We start from the raw sequence: 18981 nt of genomic DNA on the forward strand, positions 1-18981 counted from the left end.
CACGTATACTTGTTTGGTTTATCAGGGAACAACGAGCCAATGCATGTGGAGAGCCGTAGTAACCGCAGCCATGAGGGTAATTTAGGTGCCTTTTTGTTAAAACTTATGCTATTATTCGCATTTGAATGAACTGAAGCGGTTTGGAAAATGTCTTTGTTGTAGTATATAAACATAAACAGCTGACAAGCAAAATGTTAAAATTCCCCCTCTTTATCTCTCTTTTCTTTGAAGCACTTTAGACGATGAAGGCACCAACCTCCGTCAACAGAAACTGGACAGACAGGTAAGTGTTTGTTTTTCCTCCGAGTGGTGTTCTAATCAGAGGATGGGTACAAGTGCAATAAATATAGTGTATAAAACCAACTCAACCAACTCAAAGGTGTCAATCACCTGTACCCAGAATGCACCTATGAACACCTAACCAATTAGATCACTTGTGAACAACAATGGAGTTAAAATATTAGAGGACTGTTGTTACAATAAACTGTTGTGTCAGTGTCTGATTTGACTGTATGAGTCTGACAACAATTACGCATTACATAATTTCCATGCTATATATATATATATACATATATATATACATATATATATATAGTGTTTATGTTAATTGTTAATTGTCTATACAACATAGGCCTACTATGAAGACTCAATTTCAGAAATGGTCTTTTAGCAATTGCCACATTTTTGGTTTGTTAGTTTGCATGAACATACTTCTGTATTCTACTCTCCACTCAATGGATCTCACATTCAACCAAGGTTTTAAGTGCAGCGTGGAGTAAAAATAAAACATCTTTGTCATTGTTTGTCAGTAACCTCTCGGTCAGAAGGGAGAAAGGTTGCTAGTTTCTGCATTTACCCTCACATCAAATCCATGCACTCTGTAAATGTGCCTTTCACTATCTTGAGCATTAGAGGAAATACTGTTGCACTCTAATGCTCTGCAACCTGAATTCTCACTAATAGAAACCTTCAATATTTGATGAGCTCTGGTTTGAAGACTTGCATATAGCTGACAGTTAGTCCAGATGAATGGCTGAATCCAGCCTCAGGTCAAAGTGTGTCGGGCAGCTCATTCTCAAACACCTCCTGCCTTGTTCTAAGGTGCTTTTAAACCCAACGCTCTGCCTACAGTATGTGTGTGTGAGTCATGCCTCATAAGTCATTATCACAAATGAATTCAATTAAAATATACAAAACTATTTTGTACTTTATACTGTATTATGTTTCAGGACTTAAGGTCTAAATAAAGTTTTGCCACTTGAAGTTGTTGACATTTTACTCCTAATTATATGTGAGTCAAACAATTAGCAAGTTAAGTTAACTTTTGTTTAGAAATGTATCATAAGCTGTAACACACGTAGAAAGACATTTTGTAACATCCAGGCTAAATTTTGTCCCAAAAAACTAGAAGTTGTTCTTTATTGTAGTAATTGGTGCTTACTTCAGTGACCTCGGTGCCCTGATCATTTTTCTTTCCACGTGAACCCCTTCCCAACAGCGAGCGCTCCTTGAGCAGAAGCAGAAGAAGAAAAGGCAGGAGCCTCTGATGGTGCAGTCTAACGTAGACGGGAGATGTCGCACCCGCCGGACCAAACAGAGCGAGGAACAGGCCCCTCTGGTGGAATCGTACCTCAGCAGCAACAGCAGCACCAACTACCACGGTGAGTGAGGACCGGCACGTCCCACCGCAGGGTTAACGGGACACATTGAGCATGAAGATCTAACACGGCTCGTTTGATCTGTTGGGATTTACTGTTATGCTACTTATAGTATAAAAATCAGGAATCGGGAAATATTTATTACCCTGTCAGACATACAAGGCATTTGACTTGGCGGTTGGTGCATGTCAGAAGACAGTTTGACAATGGACAAGACTTTCTTCCTTTGTGGTATTTGTTTCTTTTTCTGTTGGCTGGTGCACTTTATTTTTTAACTTTTTAACTTTTTAAACTCTTATTCCTTTATTTTTAAACTAACCCATAGCCTTACATTACTATGCCATAGCATTATATTGTATTATTATTATTATTTTATTTTATTCCATTTAGTCCATTGTCAAACTGTCTGCTGTCATGCACCAACCGCCAAGTCAAATTCCTTGTATGTCTGACAGAGTAATACATGTTTCCTGATTTTCCTCAACAGAAATGTATACTATAAGTAGCATAACAGTCAAACCTCTAACAGCAAAAGTGATTGAAAAACTCCCTGATATCCCGGGTTTAGAAATGGAGGCTGTGTCGACCCACTGCAACGTAGCAATGCACCATCAACTGCGGCACACACACCATCCTCTGCTGCAAATCCTACAGCAGTGGTTAGGCCTGGGTTGGCTGAGGACTTCTTATCTACATGCAGGGAAGTGAGCAGCTAGCTAATCCCCACCTCCGAGGACCAGTGGTGGGCTCTAGGCCACGAACTGTCCCATTTTCTGAGAGGAAAGACAATGTTTTGGAAACATTTAATCTGCGCTGTTGGGATGTTCTGATGGAAAGAACGGGAAGGAAGCCTAATAGACGAGGGGAACACATCCAGTGGCTTGCATTCGCTGTGAAGCTCTGTAATGCTCTCATGCAAGCTGTGAGTGGATGGCTGAACGTTCAATAAATACTGATAAGAATGTTACTCTGGAATGTATATTTGAGAAAATAATTGATTGATAATTAAGAATCGATTGAACTCCATTTCAATCCCTCTCACTGTGAAGAATACACTACTATATGTCCAATGTCTTGTTTAATTTTTTAATAGAGATAGCATTTCACTTTATATTTGTAAACATATTTCTCATATTTTCTAAAGTTAGAACTAGAATACTGTTCAACCATTGGCCTTTCACGTATTAAGCTTGACATTTATGTATTTTTTTTTCTTCAAATGTATCAATTCATGTTTGAGACTCAATGAAGACCATTGGTCCGTATTAACTGCCATGTTTTACAACCTTTTCAATGACTTTTTTGTCAGTGTAACTCTCTGTTTTTTTGTTTTTCTTCCTATCCGTCCATCTGCTCTCATAACCTTGCCCCTGCTGCTGTGTGTAGTGCAAGAAGCTGAACAGGAGGAGGAGAGGGTGATGGCCGACACACAGCCGCCTCGCTCGGCTAAAAAGGGAAGAGGATCGGCCAGCTCCACTCCACAGACGGGCAGCGACAAGAAGGAGAGGAAGGGGAAGCACAAAGGTCAGCCTCGCAGCAAGGCTCCCTGCCTGTTAGGGGTGGTCAGTGTAACTGCAGAATAGATAGAAAACAGGTCATTGGACAGGCATGCTACAAGGAAAAGTTGAAACACAGCTGAATAAGAAAGGAGGTACCAATTGAAAGCATGTTTTTATGTGAATAACAGCCAAATTATGATATTTTTGAGCATTTTGTTCTTGTATTTGTGTTTAAAAAATCCTATGGGAAGCAGTCCGATAAACGAAAGAGAACGGTTCAAATGTTTTTTATGTTGAGCAGCTACAACTGTGTTTCCAAGCACTGCAATCCTCCCATACTGCTTTGCCTTGTGATTTCTCAAGTCACATCTGGAAACAACCCCTGCCAGCGAGGCAGCCACACTTTGGTGCCGTGCTCATCACAGCTCAGCTGTGTGTGATGGTGTTAGTGCTCTCAGCCACATACAGTATTCATATGGAGCAAAAGGTTCAGTCCAACTACGTCTACAGCGCATCTTTCATTGCATGTGTTGCTCATGCATCCTTGACTTCACCCTTTTCTTTGTCATCTGATACAGCACAATACTATAGATGCTAATCTTTGGGATGACTAGAAAAAAACTGAAACAAAGTGAATGAGATCCCGCAGGGGTAAAAGATTAATCAGGTCAGTCGCGGCAAACTCTCCGTCTCACTCGCTGATTTTTCTCAAGTACAGGGACTCTGTCTCAAGAGAACAGAACAGAAGAATACAGATTCACTCAGATAGAATGTGAACTGCTCCATAAATATCATATCTATATCCGATGTCTATTCTCAACGCAGGATTTCCCAAATGAAGCATGAGAAAAAATATTTATTAGACTTTCTAATCCTTTTGTAACAAGTAACAGAACACTTTTTCAAAATACACATCAACCCTGCACAAATCCTGGGATTTCTAAAAATACACAACCTCAAAAAATGAGCTGTGCTGCTCATTTCCATATTTGTTCTTTCACTCTTCTAAAGAAGTTGGTTGTTCACCGAATGCCCAGAGCAACAAGAACATAATGTCCTTAAACATTATAAGCAAATTTAAATGTTATTGACACTGAAACTACTTAAACACAGAGCAGGCACATATTCATCAAGGCGGAAATTTGTAATTGTTGCCTATGCATGTGTTGAGTACATGAAGGCTACTTAAGTATGTGTTTAAGTTATGGAAACATTGTCCTCAACCTTTATTTTGTCCATCAAAATTTCAGAACGTGTATTCCGCAGTTTAATACACAGCATTCCTTAAACTTTGGTGTAGATTACATACAGTACACAGAGTAGCGCCCTGGTTGTACTTGTGTATTTAAGAGGCAATGTGTTAACGTGCGCCCAACCTGTAAAACACTTACGTTCTGATTAGCAGTTTGCTCTCTGTGGGATTGTGACTCAGCAGCGACGGATGGTCCGGCCTGCCAGCAGGACGAGAGTCCGATCCAGATCCTGACGGTGGGTCACCTCAGCGCAGAGGAGAGCGAGGCGGAGCCCGTGATGAGCTGCACGCAGTCGCAGAGCAAGCAGGATCTGCGTGTCACCATGCTAAAGAAAGGTACCGGCAGGGTGCCACTGCATCTGTACACCCACGGCATTCTGGTCCACTGCTGCGATGTGTTGGTGGGAAGGTGGAACATACTGAATCGTGTTAGAACTGCAAATGAGGTTTAAGAAACATTGTGTCAATGATATGACTTAATAAACTGTGATGTTATCCTTTAGAAATACTGAAAACACTGGTTACAAATAACCTAATGTATTATTGCTTGTCAAACTAATCGTGCATTTTTGCGTCTTCACTGATTATGTAACAGTGACGTCCATTTCTAACAAAACCCAAAGGTTGCTTTTTAAAAATCTTACCAAAAAGTGTCTGGACTGAGTCAAAGTCTTAACCTGAAGAATGGTCAATGACATTTTGACCACGTAGTTACAATATCTGACAATAATGCTGTTTGTTCTTTCAATTCATTCTTAATCCATTGTTTTTTGTAGATCTGGTTTCTTGTTATTTACAGGCACAAAACATATTCCATAATACACAGAGCTGCAATATGCAACTTTATATCACATAAGTAGTTTGATTGTTCCCATGTTTTCAAAGAGATTCAAATCGAGCCTCGTGGGCCAACTGGGGAGACATAAATTATTTTTGTATACCTTCATGCTTTGGTACTTCACTGAACTACTTACTTACATACTTATACTGTATGTTGTATCATCTACTTTTACCATGATGCACTATGCATGAAAGGTTAGAAACTGCATGGCAATACATTCCTTGCTAAGAAATGCTGCTAGTACTATAGTGCTTTAACTGTAGATGACAACATTATAAAAATTACATCATCTCAAATGATATAATCCTTTAATGAAAAGTCTGTCTTGTTTTTTTTTACTTGCGTTTTTTACTAGGTGAAGTGAGGATGTGTTGCTTTTGAAGGCTGCAGTCATTGCAGCATTTCATGTCAACTGCAGGGAAACAAATCCGTACAACAACATATTTCTTTCTCTTTGTTGTTTTCTTTTTCTTTGAAGGTATATCCAGCAGTATGAATTTTGATGAGGAAGAAGACGATGACGATGAAATTAGTTCCAGCTCGTCACAGCTCAACAGCAACACGAGACCAGGTTCTGCCACCAGCAAGAAGTCCTGCAAGGTAAAATAAAGTTCACAGCACACACATGAGAGAGGATTTGTTTTACTCTGCCCGTGAGACCGGTGCCTGAATGACACACAGGGAAAAAAGATGACTTTCTAGTGCTGGACGCTTTTTAGCACTCTATTTCATTTTCATAGCTAGAATTACAGATTTAGATCATTGGGGCTTGATGTGACACACATAAAGTGCTGTTGCCTTTTCTGTTTTTTGTTGTCATCTACCAACAATATTTAAATATTCCCTGCCAAATGATTTGGTCAAAATGTTGCTGTGTAATTTACAGAGCCAATAAAATGAACGGCAGGTGTTGGGGGAATATTCTGACGTTACTGTTTGTGTTTCCTGTAGTTTGAAAGCGTAATTTGGTTAATATTTGTTGTCAGTCGTTATTTCACATACTTCCGATCACTTCAAGTGAGTCATCTCTGGATCTGCCTGAGCTAATGTTTTGGTTACACAAAGGACACGTTGGTTTGGTTTTTCTCCACTCCAAGTGCGATAATGTGATCATTCAAAATGATGCTTTAGTCATTTTGATTGTAGGTTGTTTGAGGATCTCACCTGTAGTCAGTGTATTTCCTACATGGACAGAGGTTAAAACACCTCCAGTTTGGAAGCAGTTACCTATATGCGTGTGGCATTCTACTAATGGAGCAGATTACGGGCCGCTTTAACAGATTTTATTGGCCTCTCTTTTGTGGCAAAACATGTTGCGCTGATGTGCCCGCCCACAGCAGCACGTTGCTGCTGTGCTGGTACGTGTCTGCTCATTCAAACTAAGGCACGTGCCGACCACCACATACTGTAAGTAATACACTAACTATAGATAACGACCCCATACAACCCCAGTTCAGACACCAACTATCCCTTTAAAACACAGGGCAGCCTCCACGCTTTGTTCAGAATGAAACCCCGGGTGGAACTGCACACATGATAACCATCCTTTTGTCTTTGCTCCCCTTTCCTCTCTAATCTCTCCGTTTAGTCAACTTAGTCCTCCGTCTACAACAGGTTCTAATATTAGACTCATTCTCAGTCCCACTGGACGATTTGATCTTCAGACTCATTACTCTGTTCTAATGAAAGTTGGCTCACATCTCACAATCTCACAAGGGGACGCCCTGTATGGTCTGTTTTCACCTACAGGAAGTGGCCTCGGCACCCACCCCACCAGTCAATGAACCTGCCATCGATGTGGATGACCTTGAGGAGTTTTCTCTGCGCCCTGCACCTCAGGGGGTCCGAGTGAAGTGCAGAATCACCAGAGACAAGAAGGGCATGGACAGAGGCATGTATCCCACCTACTACCTTCACCTGGAGAGAGAGGACGGGAAGAAGGTGAGAAGAAACTGTAAACATTAACACAATTGATCTATTATGAAAACTCTACAAATTCAAATATTTTGTCACAATAACTGGCACCGTTTCTAAAAAGTCATCGCTGGTATTAGATATTCAAAAGCAATTCTCTCTGCACTTTCTATAACACTCACATCTACGATGCATCATGTAATCTACAACTATTTATTAATAATCTTCACTTGCTATTATCCCAATACTTAATACAAACGTATTACAAAGTATATATATGTATTCTGGATTGGCTTGTCACAGGTGTTCCTGTTGGCTGGCAGGAAAAGGAAAAAGAGTAAAACATCCAATTATCTCATCTCCATCGATCCGACTGATCTGTCTCGAGGCGGAGAGAGCTTTATCGGCAAACTGAGGTAAGTCCTCAGAGGCTTTGCGACATGAAATGTTTTGCCAGCACACACCAAGATTTGTATTTCTTGAGAAAGTGTTGTATATGATTCCTTAATTACTGCTTTCTGAGTTTACTCTAAGTTTTCTAATTATATAGCATTGTTTAAACATGCACGCCTTGTGAATTATTCAAGTACACTCGGTGTGTACCCGAACCTGCATCCGTACATTCTTAAGATACCTTTGGAATAAAAAAAGCAACTGTATGTGTAACATTTTAAGTTAAGAGAAAACAGGTAAACAAAAACGGTGTACTTTTGCTACTACGGGATGAATAATGAACTCCTCGTCTAACAAATTTACAAATACTTATCAAGTAGTTCTTGATGTGCATCTTATATTAATAATTCATATAAGAAGTGTCCTCTAATGTTTTACCCTGTTGTAAATGTTTAATTAGGACAAACCTATGTGTTATGTTGTTGTTTTAACGCTGTGATTCCCTGCTCATGAAGGAAAAACATGTTATTTCATGCTTTCCTCCTAAATGTACATGACCAAGGCCGCAGTAAGAGGTAGAAAGTGAGTTGAGACATAATCTTTAGAGAGGGCTTCGGGGCAGCTTTATTGGCTCCATGGAAACTCCTTGGGGTTTAATCAAATAGGCCTGTGTGCAGCCTTTAATCTTCAGTGCTGGCCTGACCATTGGTCGATGCACTGCTCAAACCAATCACATTCCAGCTTGAATGATGGCAGTGTAAATTAAGATAAACAGTGACCTTTCATCTGGGGCTCCTCCAGAGTAGGCGGGCCGGCCTAAAAGAGGAAGGCGCATGTTGTGGCTAACCCACCTTACCTACAATGGACACATCCAACACCTCTGGTCCTCGTTGATATAATATCATATTAAAATACTTAATATTCCATCGTGTTGATATTAAATATTCCCAACAGATCACAAATCCATGGTCATTGATGGTTTTGAAGGGATTGTTAATTTCATAATACCTCACATTTTTGCAAATGGTTGTACTACTACTACTATACCATGATACCGACCATGCATAAAGCATTTGGATAATACTTGATTTCAGTGATGTGCTTTGAATGCAGCATTTATGGTACATAAAATACCAGAGCTGTGCTACAGTGTCTTACCAGAGACATTTAGACCCACAAAAGCTATTTCACAACACAGGTCATGACCAAGCTCCCTTTAACTGACTCGCTACCTTCGAGGAAGCTCCAAACAAAGCGCTGGCATTTGGCCCTGGCCTCCCTCTGTGGTCTGTGGAAGCCAGCCATCGATCCCCGCTGAGCCCCAATCCCACAAAAACAATTTCCAACAGCTCTCTTACTGTTTCACAATCAGGGTGACTTGAGTTGAGGTTTTTCAAATGGCTGCTGTTGTTGAAAATTGGCACTAAAAGGAAACGTTTTCCCGCTTTCTTCGTTCGGCGTCACGATGTGCAGCTACGTCTCCAGATCTCCTCAGGCTGTTATATTTTCTTTACAGGTCCAACATCATGGGAACAAAGTTCACTGTATATGACAGCGGTCTGAACCCCATGAAGAGCACAACCAGCCTTGAAGCTAGCAACCTGCGTCAAGAGCTAGCAGCCATTTGCTACGTGAGTTGGTCCAAATTGCCCCTTAAAACAAAAGCAATATGCAAGATGATCAATATGCATGCTTTTAGTGCACTGCTCTGCTGATAACGCTGTTGATTCCCACTCAGGTAAACATTGGGAGCTCTGTTCGCGATGTTAGAAAGGCTTTAATACCATTCATCCTCATGAACCAATATAAGGTCTACTGTTTATGTAACTTTACCTGCATTGACAATCTGGAAAGGGTTCATATGTCTCATGGCATTTGAAATTCACGGCTCCAATCGGTCTGACTTCAATAATACTATCGAAGCATTCATACAACACGAGGAGTCAGGGCGTCACCAAGAATCAAGTTGAAATCAAGTTATGAACCATACATGGATGGACAAAGGGCCTGAACCTTCTTTTCTTTGGAAATGGAGATAATGAATTAGTTCACAATAACATAACATTCTCTTAATAACTTTGCCCATTGGATGAGCACAGTACAGTTTTTCATCTTTTCAATCCAGGAAACAAATGTTTTAGGATTCAAAGGACCACGCAAAATGAGCGTCATCATTCCCGGAATGAACATGGACCATGAGAGAGTGTCTATTCGCCCACGAAATGTATGTATCACCCTCATTTCTAAAAGTTTTTATCTGTGCTGACCAATTCCACCTATTTCTATAATTGATCTGAGGTTCATGTCTACTACAGGACCATGAGTCACTCCTGGCCAAGTGGCAAAACAAGAACACAGAGTGCGTGATTGAGCTTCACAACAAGACGCCTGTGTGGAACGATGACACACAATCATATGTGCTCAACTTTCACGGCAGAGTCACTCAGGCCTCTGTCAAGAATTTCCAAATCATTCACGACAATGACCGTGAGTTGATTAATATTAACTTATCTTGACAGAGTACATTTGGCACGATATAATGATGTTTTTATGATTTAGAAAAGCACTCTCTCTTGTCAAAAAATAAATAAATGTGAAAAAAAGTAAAGGAGAAATAGATGTTTCCTGCTTGCTTTCCTCTGCAGCTGACTACATTGTGATGCAGTTTGGCCGTGTGGCAGAGGATGTCTTCACCATGGACTATAACTACCCAATGTGTGCCCTACAAGCCTTTGCCATTGCGCTCTCCAGCTTCGACAGCAAGTTGGCCTGTGAATAGATGGCAGCCTGGTGGAACTGATCCATGTGTCCTCTCACACAGGGCTGGTAACGTATCCTTGTGTGTGGTCGGACTTCTCCGAAGCGCTCAAGGTCATGCTTCTTTGTGTGTGTATGTGTGTGTGTGTGGGGGGGGGGGGGGGGGAGGGGGTACCTTGGTTGGTAGAGGAAAAGAAGCACAGAGAAATTCACTTTAAAACTTCAATTAATTTTTTTTGATAACTATAGTAATTTTGTACTGTAATGGCATCATGCAAACAAACAATGCTCCTTTATGTAGTAGTTAGAAATGTAACATTTCTCTATCCGTAAATTATAACTAAACGTTACACATCTGTACCTTTTCAAAAGTTGACATGATTCTATGTGATTGCCACACAAAATTGTCCCACTCTTCTTCAAGCATGAACACTGCTTATATTGTCACTGAATTTAAAATAACATGCACGTCGTTGTGTATTTATTTGGTTATTTATGTATTATTTATTACATGTTGATTTCTGTTTTTTCTGTCATCATTTGCAACAATTTGAGCAGTATTGGCTCCAAGGAGCCACAAGCCCATAAGTTTGTCAGAATTTTTCTTTTTTCCACACAACGATTGGACGTAAACAGGGCAAAGGTATGTAACAGTGTACCATTTACAATATTGTGTCACAGCGTCATTTATGTGAATGTATAGGACGATGGTGCACTCTACGTTGACGTCTTTAGTGGATGAGATGTGGCTGTACATACTTTATTGTGCCTTTTGAAGACTAATTCCAGTGTAAGGCTTCGGCCGCACAATGAGATGAGCTTGAAATTGCCTTTGCTATTCTTGCTGCCTCACATGCATCAGAGGTCATTTATTTGCACCAATATTGAACTCAGTTGTCTAATGGAGGTTTCATTCAAAGTGATCACATAACTGGAGCTGCAAAACGTTTAGAAAACAAAAGTATACATCACTGGACAATGATGTTTGGATAGTCCAGACATATTTGAATTAAATTTAGGGACTAGAACACACTAAAGAGGCAAATAATGATTTACATTGCACTGTTAATCCGGCAGCAGAAATACTATTCAAGGCATTTGGGCTTGAGTTGGGCTCATATCTTAGGATGTATTATGAAAATAAAAAATAAATAAAAAATTGAACAGAAATTTACTTACTGAAATCAAACACAAAGTAAACTGCTACCGGAGCTACCCAACTTCGACATTTCATTTTTTGCTATTTTGTTATATATTTTATAATCTGCTGAGCTGGAACTTGGTACATTCCACATTTAGCTGGCATTTCTGTATCATAGTTTATTGTTGTTCACATTTACACTCAAAATATTCTTCTTCTTGCTCCTTTCTGGGCAGTAATCTTTCTCAATTATATGATATTTTGTATTTTATGGCCATTAAAAAAGCTTAATGAAGGCAAAGAACAATCTCTGATACCGCTATTGTCACTGTGGGTTATGAGGGAATCTTTATCAAATGTGCTATTCTTGTACTCAACTGTGTTTTAACTATTTTAAATTTCTATTTTCAAATTGTTGATCATTTTTCTGTATAAGTATGCTTTTCATACATCCAGGAACCAAAGGTTCTTTCACTTTCTGTTTTAAGTGCTCTCGTTGTAATGTACAATAAATGGTGTACAGTTTACTGTGGTGGCATAGACACAGTCCTTTGATCATGGAAACAAATAAAACTTCAGTGAGTCAAACCATGTTCCTTAATTTGATGCAGTTTTAGACCTTTGCTCCTCTTTCAAACCATCTCTTGCCACCAATAAAGTCACGTCTCGGGATGTGAAAGCTGCTCACCTTGTTCGTCTACACAATATACTTTTGGTTCCTAACGGGGCCAAATGATGTATTATTTTTAGTATTGCAGAACATATGTAAATGCAGTTGAATGTTTACATGTGGTGGAGTTATACATAACATGATAGAAATAGAAAACTATACAATGCAGCAGCAGTGTCTGGCATCATTACAATAACGTAAACAACCTTACCTACTAGCTAGTCCTTTAGGATCAATTATTTCATTGCCACAGTTCCGATATTACAGTAATGTTCAATTACATTTTGACTGGATTAAGCTGCACTTCACATTATTTTCTGTGGCTTTCTCTTTCTTTTCATTTGCTCACATTATCTTCTGCTGAGTGCTGCTAGATCTTACCGTTACATTTCTTCATCAATAGCTCTGTGAGTCTGAGATTGAGTTTTAGTCTCACTCACTCTGTATGTCTCTCCTTGATTTTCTACAATCTTCTTGGGTGAAACGTATGAAATCTAAAAAATGTCTCTGAAAATCAATGTCATGGTTTTTTGACATGAACAATTGGATGTTATTCAAAAATCCTTTCAGAATGGCAATGTTCCTTACAAAAAATAATTACAGTGGCCCTTTTATATAGCTGACATTTTGACAAGTCACAGTAGAAGAAGCGTAGGTGTAACTATTAAAGCAATTTGAGTTTTGATCGTCTAGGTAAGCTAGCAAATCAAGCTGGTGAGACGAGTACAATAGCAGGGCTCTGGACACCTTAATAGATTGCAGCTATTGTTATTAGAAATCACACCTGTGTAGGACATTTCAAAATAGCGATATGGAGAATGGTACATTGGTCAAAGACACATGTTAGCTGTGTGCACAGCGAGGCGGTGGAAAACAATGTCTGTCCTTCAGCATCATCTTGTAACCTTTCGCAACTGATCTGTTATAATGTCATTGCTTTGTCTGACACAGCAGGGGAAATATTTCATTTTTTTCCAGGAATAAGGAAGCACTATTGCCTTACATGATGGACTGCATTGCATGACCACTGCAGTTAATCCCTGTTCTTGTGCTGGAGCAAGCAAAAAGGATGAATTTCTAATAAGGTTTACCACATCAATCACTCAAGGCAGCAATGTGAAGAGAACTAATGACTTAATGTTGGCAGTAAAAACTTTAGTTATGCTGCATTGATAGCAGTGTGACACTTTTCAAATGTTGCACTATTTATGTCTAACAATTTAAAAAACGGCCTCTACCTGCCCATCCTCTGTTTGTGTGCACACTAGATGGTTCTCTTTGGTATGGTGATTTCCATTGGGGTGATTTGTGATGCTCCCGTGGATGTTATTTATAAAGGTCCCTTTTTATTCTATGTTGTTATGCTGCATTACTGCAACACAGAGCATGCCCAAGAGTACAACCATATTGGACCACCAGATGATGCACGACAGAATAGTCAAAATATATACTACTTCACCTTTTTTTATTCAGCAAATCCTTCATTCTCAGTTGCTGATATGATCACCCATGGCTTCTGTAAAACACATATGTCACAATTGTCTGATTAAAAAAGTAACTCTGCCAATGAGAATGATGGTTGTTTACACTGAACAAAGTTGAATCATGCCACCAACTGAAAACACATTAGCTGTGGGAACACGGGTATGCAGGGCCTTAAAGGAACAAACATCAGAAGCTGTAACGGTTGTTGGTGTGAAGAGAGACTACAACTTGTAGAAAACTACCCGTTCAGACATTGCACCTCTCTATTTAGCTCTTGCTCTGTGTTTTACACACGTAAGGGATCAGGGATGAGAAAAAGTACAATTTGAGGAACATCTAGTCCACTGTTACTAGGTAAATAAGTATTTAGAAAGGTCCTTTATGTCTCCCTTCTGTTCCGCATCCTCAGCCCACTCGACCCCACTTCTTTGGGGGTATCTGCATGGCCATCGTCCACAGGCACCGACAGAAACAAACACTCTTCGTTGTCCTCCTCTGCTTCCTCTTCCGGGTTGGGACAATCCTCGCAGCTGAACTGCAGGCTCTCTGCCTCCATCACTGGATCTTCTTCATCCGCTTCCTCCTCATCCACCTCTGTACTCTCATCATCATCCTCCACCTCATCTTCCCTCTCCTCCTCCTCCTCCTCCTCCTCTTCATAAGTACCTTCTTTTGGGTAGCAGAACACAGCGTTGTGGTCACTGAAACTAATTTGCTTCTTCTCTCCATTAAGACACTGTAACTCCTTGCTTACCTCCAAACCTAATCTTTCCTTCTTTCTTTCTGCAGTAGGCTGGGATAAAGGAACACAGAGCAACTGCATTTTCTCTGCTTCCTCTTCCTCCTCCTCCTCCTCCTCCTCCTCCTCCATCTCTACGTCCTCTACTTCTTCCTCCTTATCTTCATCTTCATCCACCTCTTCCTCCATCTCTTCCTCTACCTCTTCATCTACTTCTTCCACGATAGATAGTTTCCTTGCCATAATATCTTCCTCCTCTTGCTCCATCCTCTCGGCCATGGCCTCGGCGGTGAGCTGGTGGGGAGGTTCCTCCAGTGTAAAGAGGGAAAATCCTCGTCTTTTATAGGGCTCATCATACTCTGGGTAAGTCTCCTCTGGGTAGCCTGCATTGGTGTGACAAACAATGCATCGGTCTAATATACTGTATGAGATTTATATTCTAAAAAATCCCAAAATCTGCCACTATACAGTACCAGTCAAAAGTTTCAAAACACTTTCTTACTGAATTGATTACAAGAATGTGTCCAAACTCTTGACTGGTACAATAGGTGCAAGGAGTGTAGATATAGTTAAAAGATGTGAGGAGCTTTGAGATTCCTATCGAGGCTTGTACCTTCCCAGTCGACACAGTAAGGGACCTCCTCAGCCTCCATCTCTGGGGAGTCTGCCTCCAGCCGGCTCTCTTGGATCAGCAGTGTTATCTGTCTGAGTTGTTTGAGTAATTTCTCCTCCTTCTTTGAAGTAGAAGTTTTACTCTTCCTCCTTCTGCCACTAGAGAACAGCACAGCTAATTAAGTACTGGTGCAAGATGGGAAAGCTATGGTACACCAATCGCTGATTCAATGAATGGTTCTTTGTAAGTAATACTCTTAAATTGCTGCATTTAACTGGAATGCATCGTTTCTCTTTGCTCTCAATTTTCTGATTCCTACTGAGTGCGATGAGGCACAGATGAAAGATGTTTTGGGTTTTGAGTAATAAGAATCACTGAGACTGCATCATTGAGTCACTGAATCTGATATTTTGATGTCTTCCGAAAAATAATTATATAGAATGAAAGTTACAACAAATAGCAATTTTATTATATGCTATTTTAGACATCGATTTAATTCCTAATCTATGCTGTTATCGGATTTTCAAAAAGAGTAGTAGATGTAGCTGATGTAGGTTGCCTTTCCACATTTGAATAATTCTCTGTTTAATCTTCAGGCCTTCCATGCTGGGTCTGCACTGATTTATCCCAGTGTGAGAGATTTTCTTCTGGTTGCTATGGGCGGTGAAATGTTGGATGTTGATGGAAAAAATAAGGCTCACCTCCCAGAACCTCGACGCTTTCCAGAGACAATTCTCTCCATCTTCTTTTCTGTTTGCAGAAGCTTCTCCTGAAGCCTAACCAGCTCATAATCTGGTACTACAAGATTTACAATAGAAAACATTGTTTTACAGTCCAAATATATTACATGTGTACTGTATATGTATATCACATTCAAAGACACACAATAACATGTCTTCTTTAGGCAAAAGATAATTCAAACACTTCACTGAATAGCTGTATGCCACAGATGAAGAAGCACAAATGTTTCCATAAACATTTTAAATCATATAGGAAGTAAGACACAAATCATTTTTGGAATAGCGTGAATAATGTCAATAAACGAGAGAGACACAGTACTTACTAATGTTGTTCTCCATGTTTGCTTTGATAGCTGTCGTGTGGTTTTCTGATTCAGTAGCCTTCCCCTTACATGTCAGCTGTGAACACATTTAGCATAATAGATCTTAACTGGTAATTGGTTCATTTAAACAATCAACTGTACATTAAATCGCCACAGAGATCACCGTGGTATTTATCAATACGGTTGTATTTATTAGTGTAGTGCTGTTTTTTTTTTTATACCCATGCACTTTTGTGGATATAGTGTTTTGAATTCTACCTTATAGATTATGTAGAATATGTAAAGAAGAATCCCAAAGCCATATATGGGTATGACTTGAGCCATCAGATTGTATTTTTTGCCTCGTCCGATGACATTCATTTTGGCCATGGCCTCAGCACTGTGTGTCATGGAGTACGAAGGGTCCACACCCCACCGTTTCGGGTCCTCTGCTGATGACAGATGGTGCATCACAGGAGGGTAGAACCCAGGTCCAACTGGAAGAGACAAAAGTCAATCTATCAATAACTAAAGGGAAATTTTCAAGCTAATGTTTCAAATCCGTCTTGTACTAAACCATGTGAGCAATCAGTTAAAGAGATTAACCACATAAATATTTTATGAATTAAATTATTTATGTCGCAGCACAGCAAGTTCCCCAACTTTAAATGTAGTTTTTTACCTAGTCCATTAATTATGTATTGCTTTTAGGTCAAAATTAAGGAACAGTATTATTTTACCAATACAATCAGTGTAGTTGATCAGACAATATTAAATCATATATTCATATAAATCAATACTAGCTTTTCTGAGCGCTGTGGCTTATGACCGCCAGTCTGTTTGCACAAATGAAAACCCAGCTCAAATAAAGCACAACATAATCAAAAATATAGTCATCAACTCGGAAACTCAAAGAACGCGTCATCCGGTGACGTCATCAAACGCTGAGGAGTCCGCATGCTACCAACTCAACTCCCGATGCAGCTCTGACTCAATTGCTAACAAAAAAGCACAAAGTAAGGCGATAGTTTCCTAAACAACGATGAGATTTGGCTGAAGGGACAGAGACACCCGCCCTGTTTGGATGCAAAGGTAACAAACCGCGATACATGTTTAATTGGGTTTAACTGCTGTATTTTGGCTGGTGGAACATTAGCTATTTCTCACTTTTGTTAAAAGTAGTTAAAAAAACATTTGACCCCGTAATTTCCTTTAAAACGTGTTCTCTTAAGGAAAATATAACTTTAAAATAGCTAAAGCATGAATTAATGGATAAGACATTTACAGATATTTGGTTGGAGCCTGTGACTTACGTGCAGAGTCATTTAGAATATCCCTAAATATTCATAAGTGTCCTTCTTCATCTTCACGTAATAATCAAATAAATCAGCTTAATCTGTCACAGTACTTCCATTGAAGACATGAGCGTTATAATGATCAACACATAATTATATACAACTCTACAATCATTTCTGTAATACGGGCTATTTATAATTAAATGTAGACATGAATTACAAGAAATGAATAGATTTTTCAAAATGTGTAATGTGAATATATAAATGTTACTTTGAAAAGAGTTCGACAACATATTCTATACACTTATGTTCCAATCCATTTTTTACTTTTAAAAAAAAATAAATTCTGTAACACTTTGAAGAACATGCACATACTATATGCTGGGGCCCTGTGCTCACACACACTCTCCATAGTCAAAGTAACAGCTGGCAGGAGCAACAACAACAGCAGCAGCAGCAATAACGAAAAACAGAAGAGATGAATGAATGATGTGATAAACCGCCTTACCCTCGGGCCGACCCATCTCCTTTGTCCTTCGGGGTAAAAGCATTCTGGGCAGGAAGAGAGAAACACAGAGAACAGAGCATGATATAAGGGTAACCTTCTGGCAGGTTGTTATCGACATTTTGTCTCACAAAATTACAGGCATGCGTTTATTTCACTTGAAAAGTAAAGCTAGCATCCCCAGATGTCATCTCTCATCTGGTGACGTCGCTTCCCAGATTAGAACGGATTAGGCCGGCTGCCTTCAAATGCCGTTTGAAATATTGAATACAAATCCCCAAAAGAGAGAATCTACTGACCTAGTGCGTGCCTCATTATTTGTATAAATATTATTATTATAAATTATTGAATTTATAATTTTAATAATAATTATTAGTATTATCAAATAAAAAATTCCTGGCTTCTGGTTTCCGCATGTCGATGTTTCCGGGAGTGAAAAACTGAACCCAAGGTGTTTTTCAGCAGCCCATTGCTCCTAAATGGTTTGTTTGTATGTTACAGTTAATATAAAGTTGTTGCTTTGCAAGTTATTATTCTATAAAAATAGGATGAACATGTAAACATACACACTTATATGTATCTGGGGGAGATTTACCTTTTGCTCGCACCACGAGATTAAGAAATTCATCCTTGTTAATTGACTATTTTTCCATGATTCGAGTTCATTGCAGCAACAAGCTGCTGCTAAAAATAATGAGGAGGAATCATCATTTTGGTTTTAGATCGGCTGTTTTGCAGTGTGTTTTGTTTGTTGCTTGTGAAGCGGGGATGGATTCCAGCGTGTGCTCTCACTAGTTTAGAGTCAGTTTACATTTTAAGAAACAGACAATAGCCAACACAATTAATGATGAATTAATGAAAAGTAAAGTAAAATTGAGAAAGTGGATTGTTTCAAAGTATTCCTAAATAATGGCCTTTTATACATTGGGTATTTTCCATTAGCTCTTGAAAGCAACAGATGACCTTTTAACCCATCTTTTGTCAAGCCCCATGTGTGATTCACACCAGAGAGCAGCAGATGGCAGTGCAGGCCTGGAAACAGAGCAATTGGCATCTGGAAAACCGATCACTCACTCAAAGTCCTATTGGTCAGGCCAAGCCTAATTTATGGGGTTTCATAGATCCTGCTTAAAATTATAGTGACTAAGGAGGATTCATTTATTGTGGAATGTCAGTC

The 18981-nt window shown here is 39.5% G+C and overlaps 2 protein-coding genes across 4 annotated transcripts in view; one reads left to right on the forward strand and one right to left on the reverse strand.

Annotated features, from left to right (window-relative positions):
• The window catches only part of tub (TUB bipartite transcription factor), a 29058-nt gene extending 18586 nt beyond the window's left edge, over positions 1 to 10472 (forward strand). For 2 of the 3 annotated variants that reach the window (XM_037485152.2, XM_037485168.2), the window contains exons 2-12: positions 232 to 283; positions 1499 to 1661; positions 3045 to 3182; positions 4590 to 4745; positions 5729 to 5850; positions 7000 to 7191; positions 7468 to 7580; positions 9074 to 9188; positions 9683 to 9781; positions 9873 to 10044; positions 10203 to 10472. In XM_037485152.2, the coding sequence (XP_037341049.2) occupies positions 232 to 283; positions 1499 to 1661; positions 3045 to 3182; positions 4590 to 4745; positions 5729 to 5850; positions 7000 to 7191; positions 7468 to 7580; positions 9074 to 9188; positions 9683 to 9781; positions 9873 to 10044; positions 10203 to 10336 (1456 nt within the window). In that variant the 3' untranslated portion in view covers positions 10337 to 10472. The remainder of the gene's footprint in view (positions 1 to 231; positions 284 to 1498; positions 1662 to 3044; positions 3183 to 4589; positions 4746 to 5728; positions 5851 to 6999; positions 7192 to 7467; positions 7581 to 9073; positions 9189 to 9682; positions 9782 to 9872; positions 10045 to 10202) is intronic. The other variant, XM_037485160.2, reaches the window with a different exon arrangement.
• A 1287-nt stretch (positions 10473 to 11759) lies between these two features.
• Positions 11760 to 18008, reverse strand: ric3a (RIC3 acetylcholine receptor chaperone a). The gene is made up of 6 exons (XM_037485181.2): positions 17808 to 18008; positions 16284 to 16501; positions 16026 to 16101; positions 15664 to 15760; positions 14963 to 15120; positions 11760 to 14732 (listed from the first exon to the last, which is right to left on the reverse strand). Exons 1-6 carry the CDS (start codon positions 17923 to 17925, stop codon positions 13990 to 13992), a joined length of 1410 nt encoding a protein of 469 aa, XP_037341078.2. The 5' UTR covers positions 17926 to 18008; the 3' UTR covers positions 11760 to 13989.
• Between the last annotated feature and the right edge of the window lie 973 nt (positions 18009 to 18981).

Source organism: Pungitius pungitius, chromosome 4, assembly GCF_949316345.1.
Source record: "Pungitius pungitius chromosome 4, fPunPun2.1, whole genome shotgun sequence".
NCBI lineage: Eukaryota > Metazoa > Chordata > Actinopteri > Perciformes > Gasterosteidae > Pungitius > Pungitius pungitius.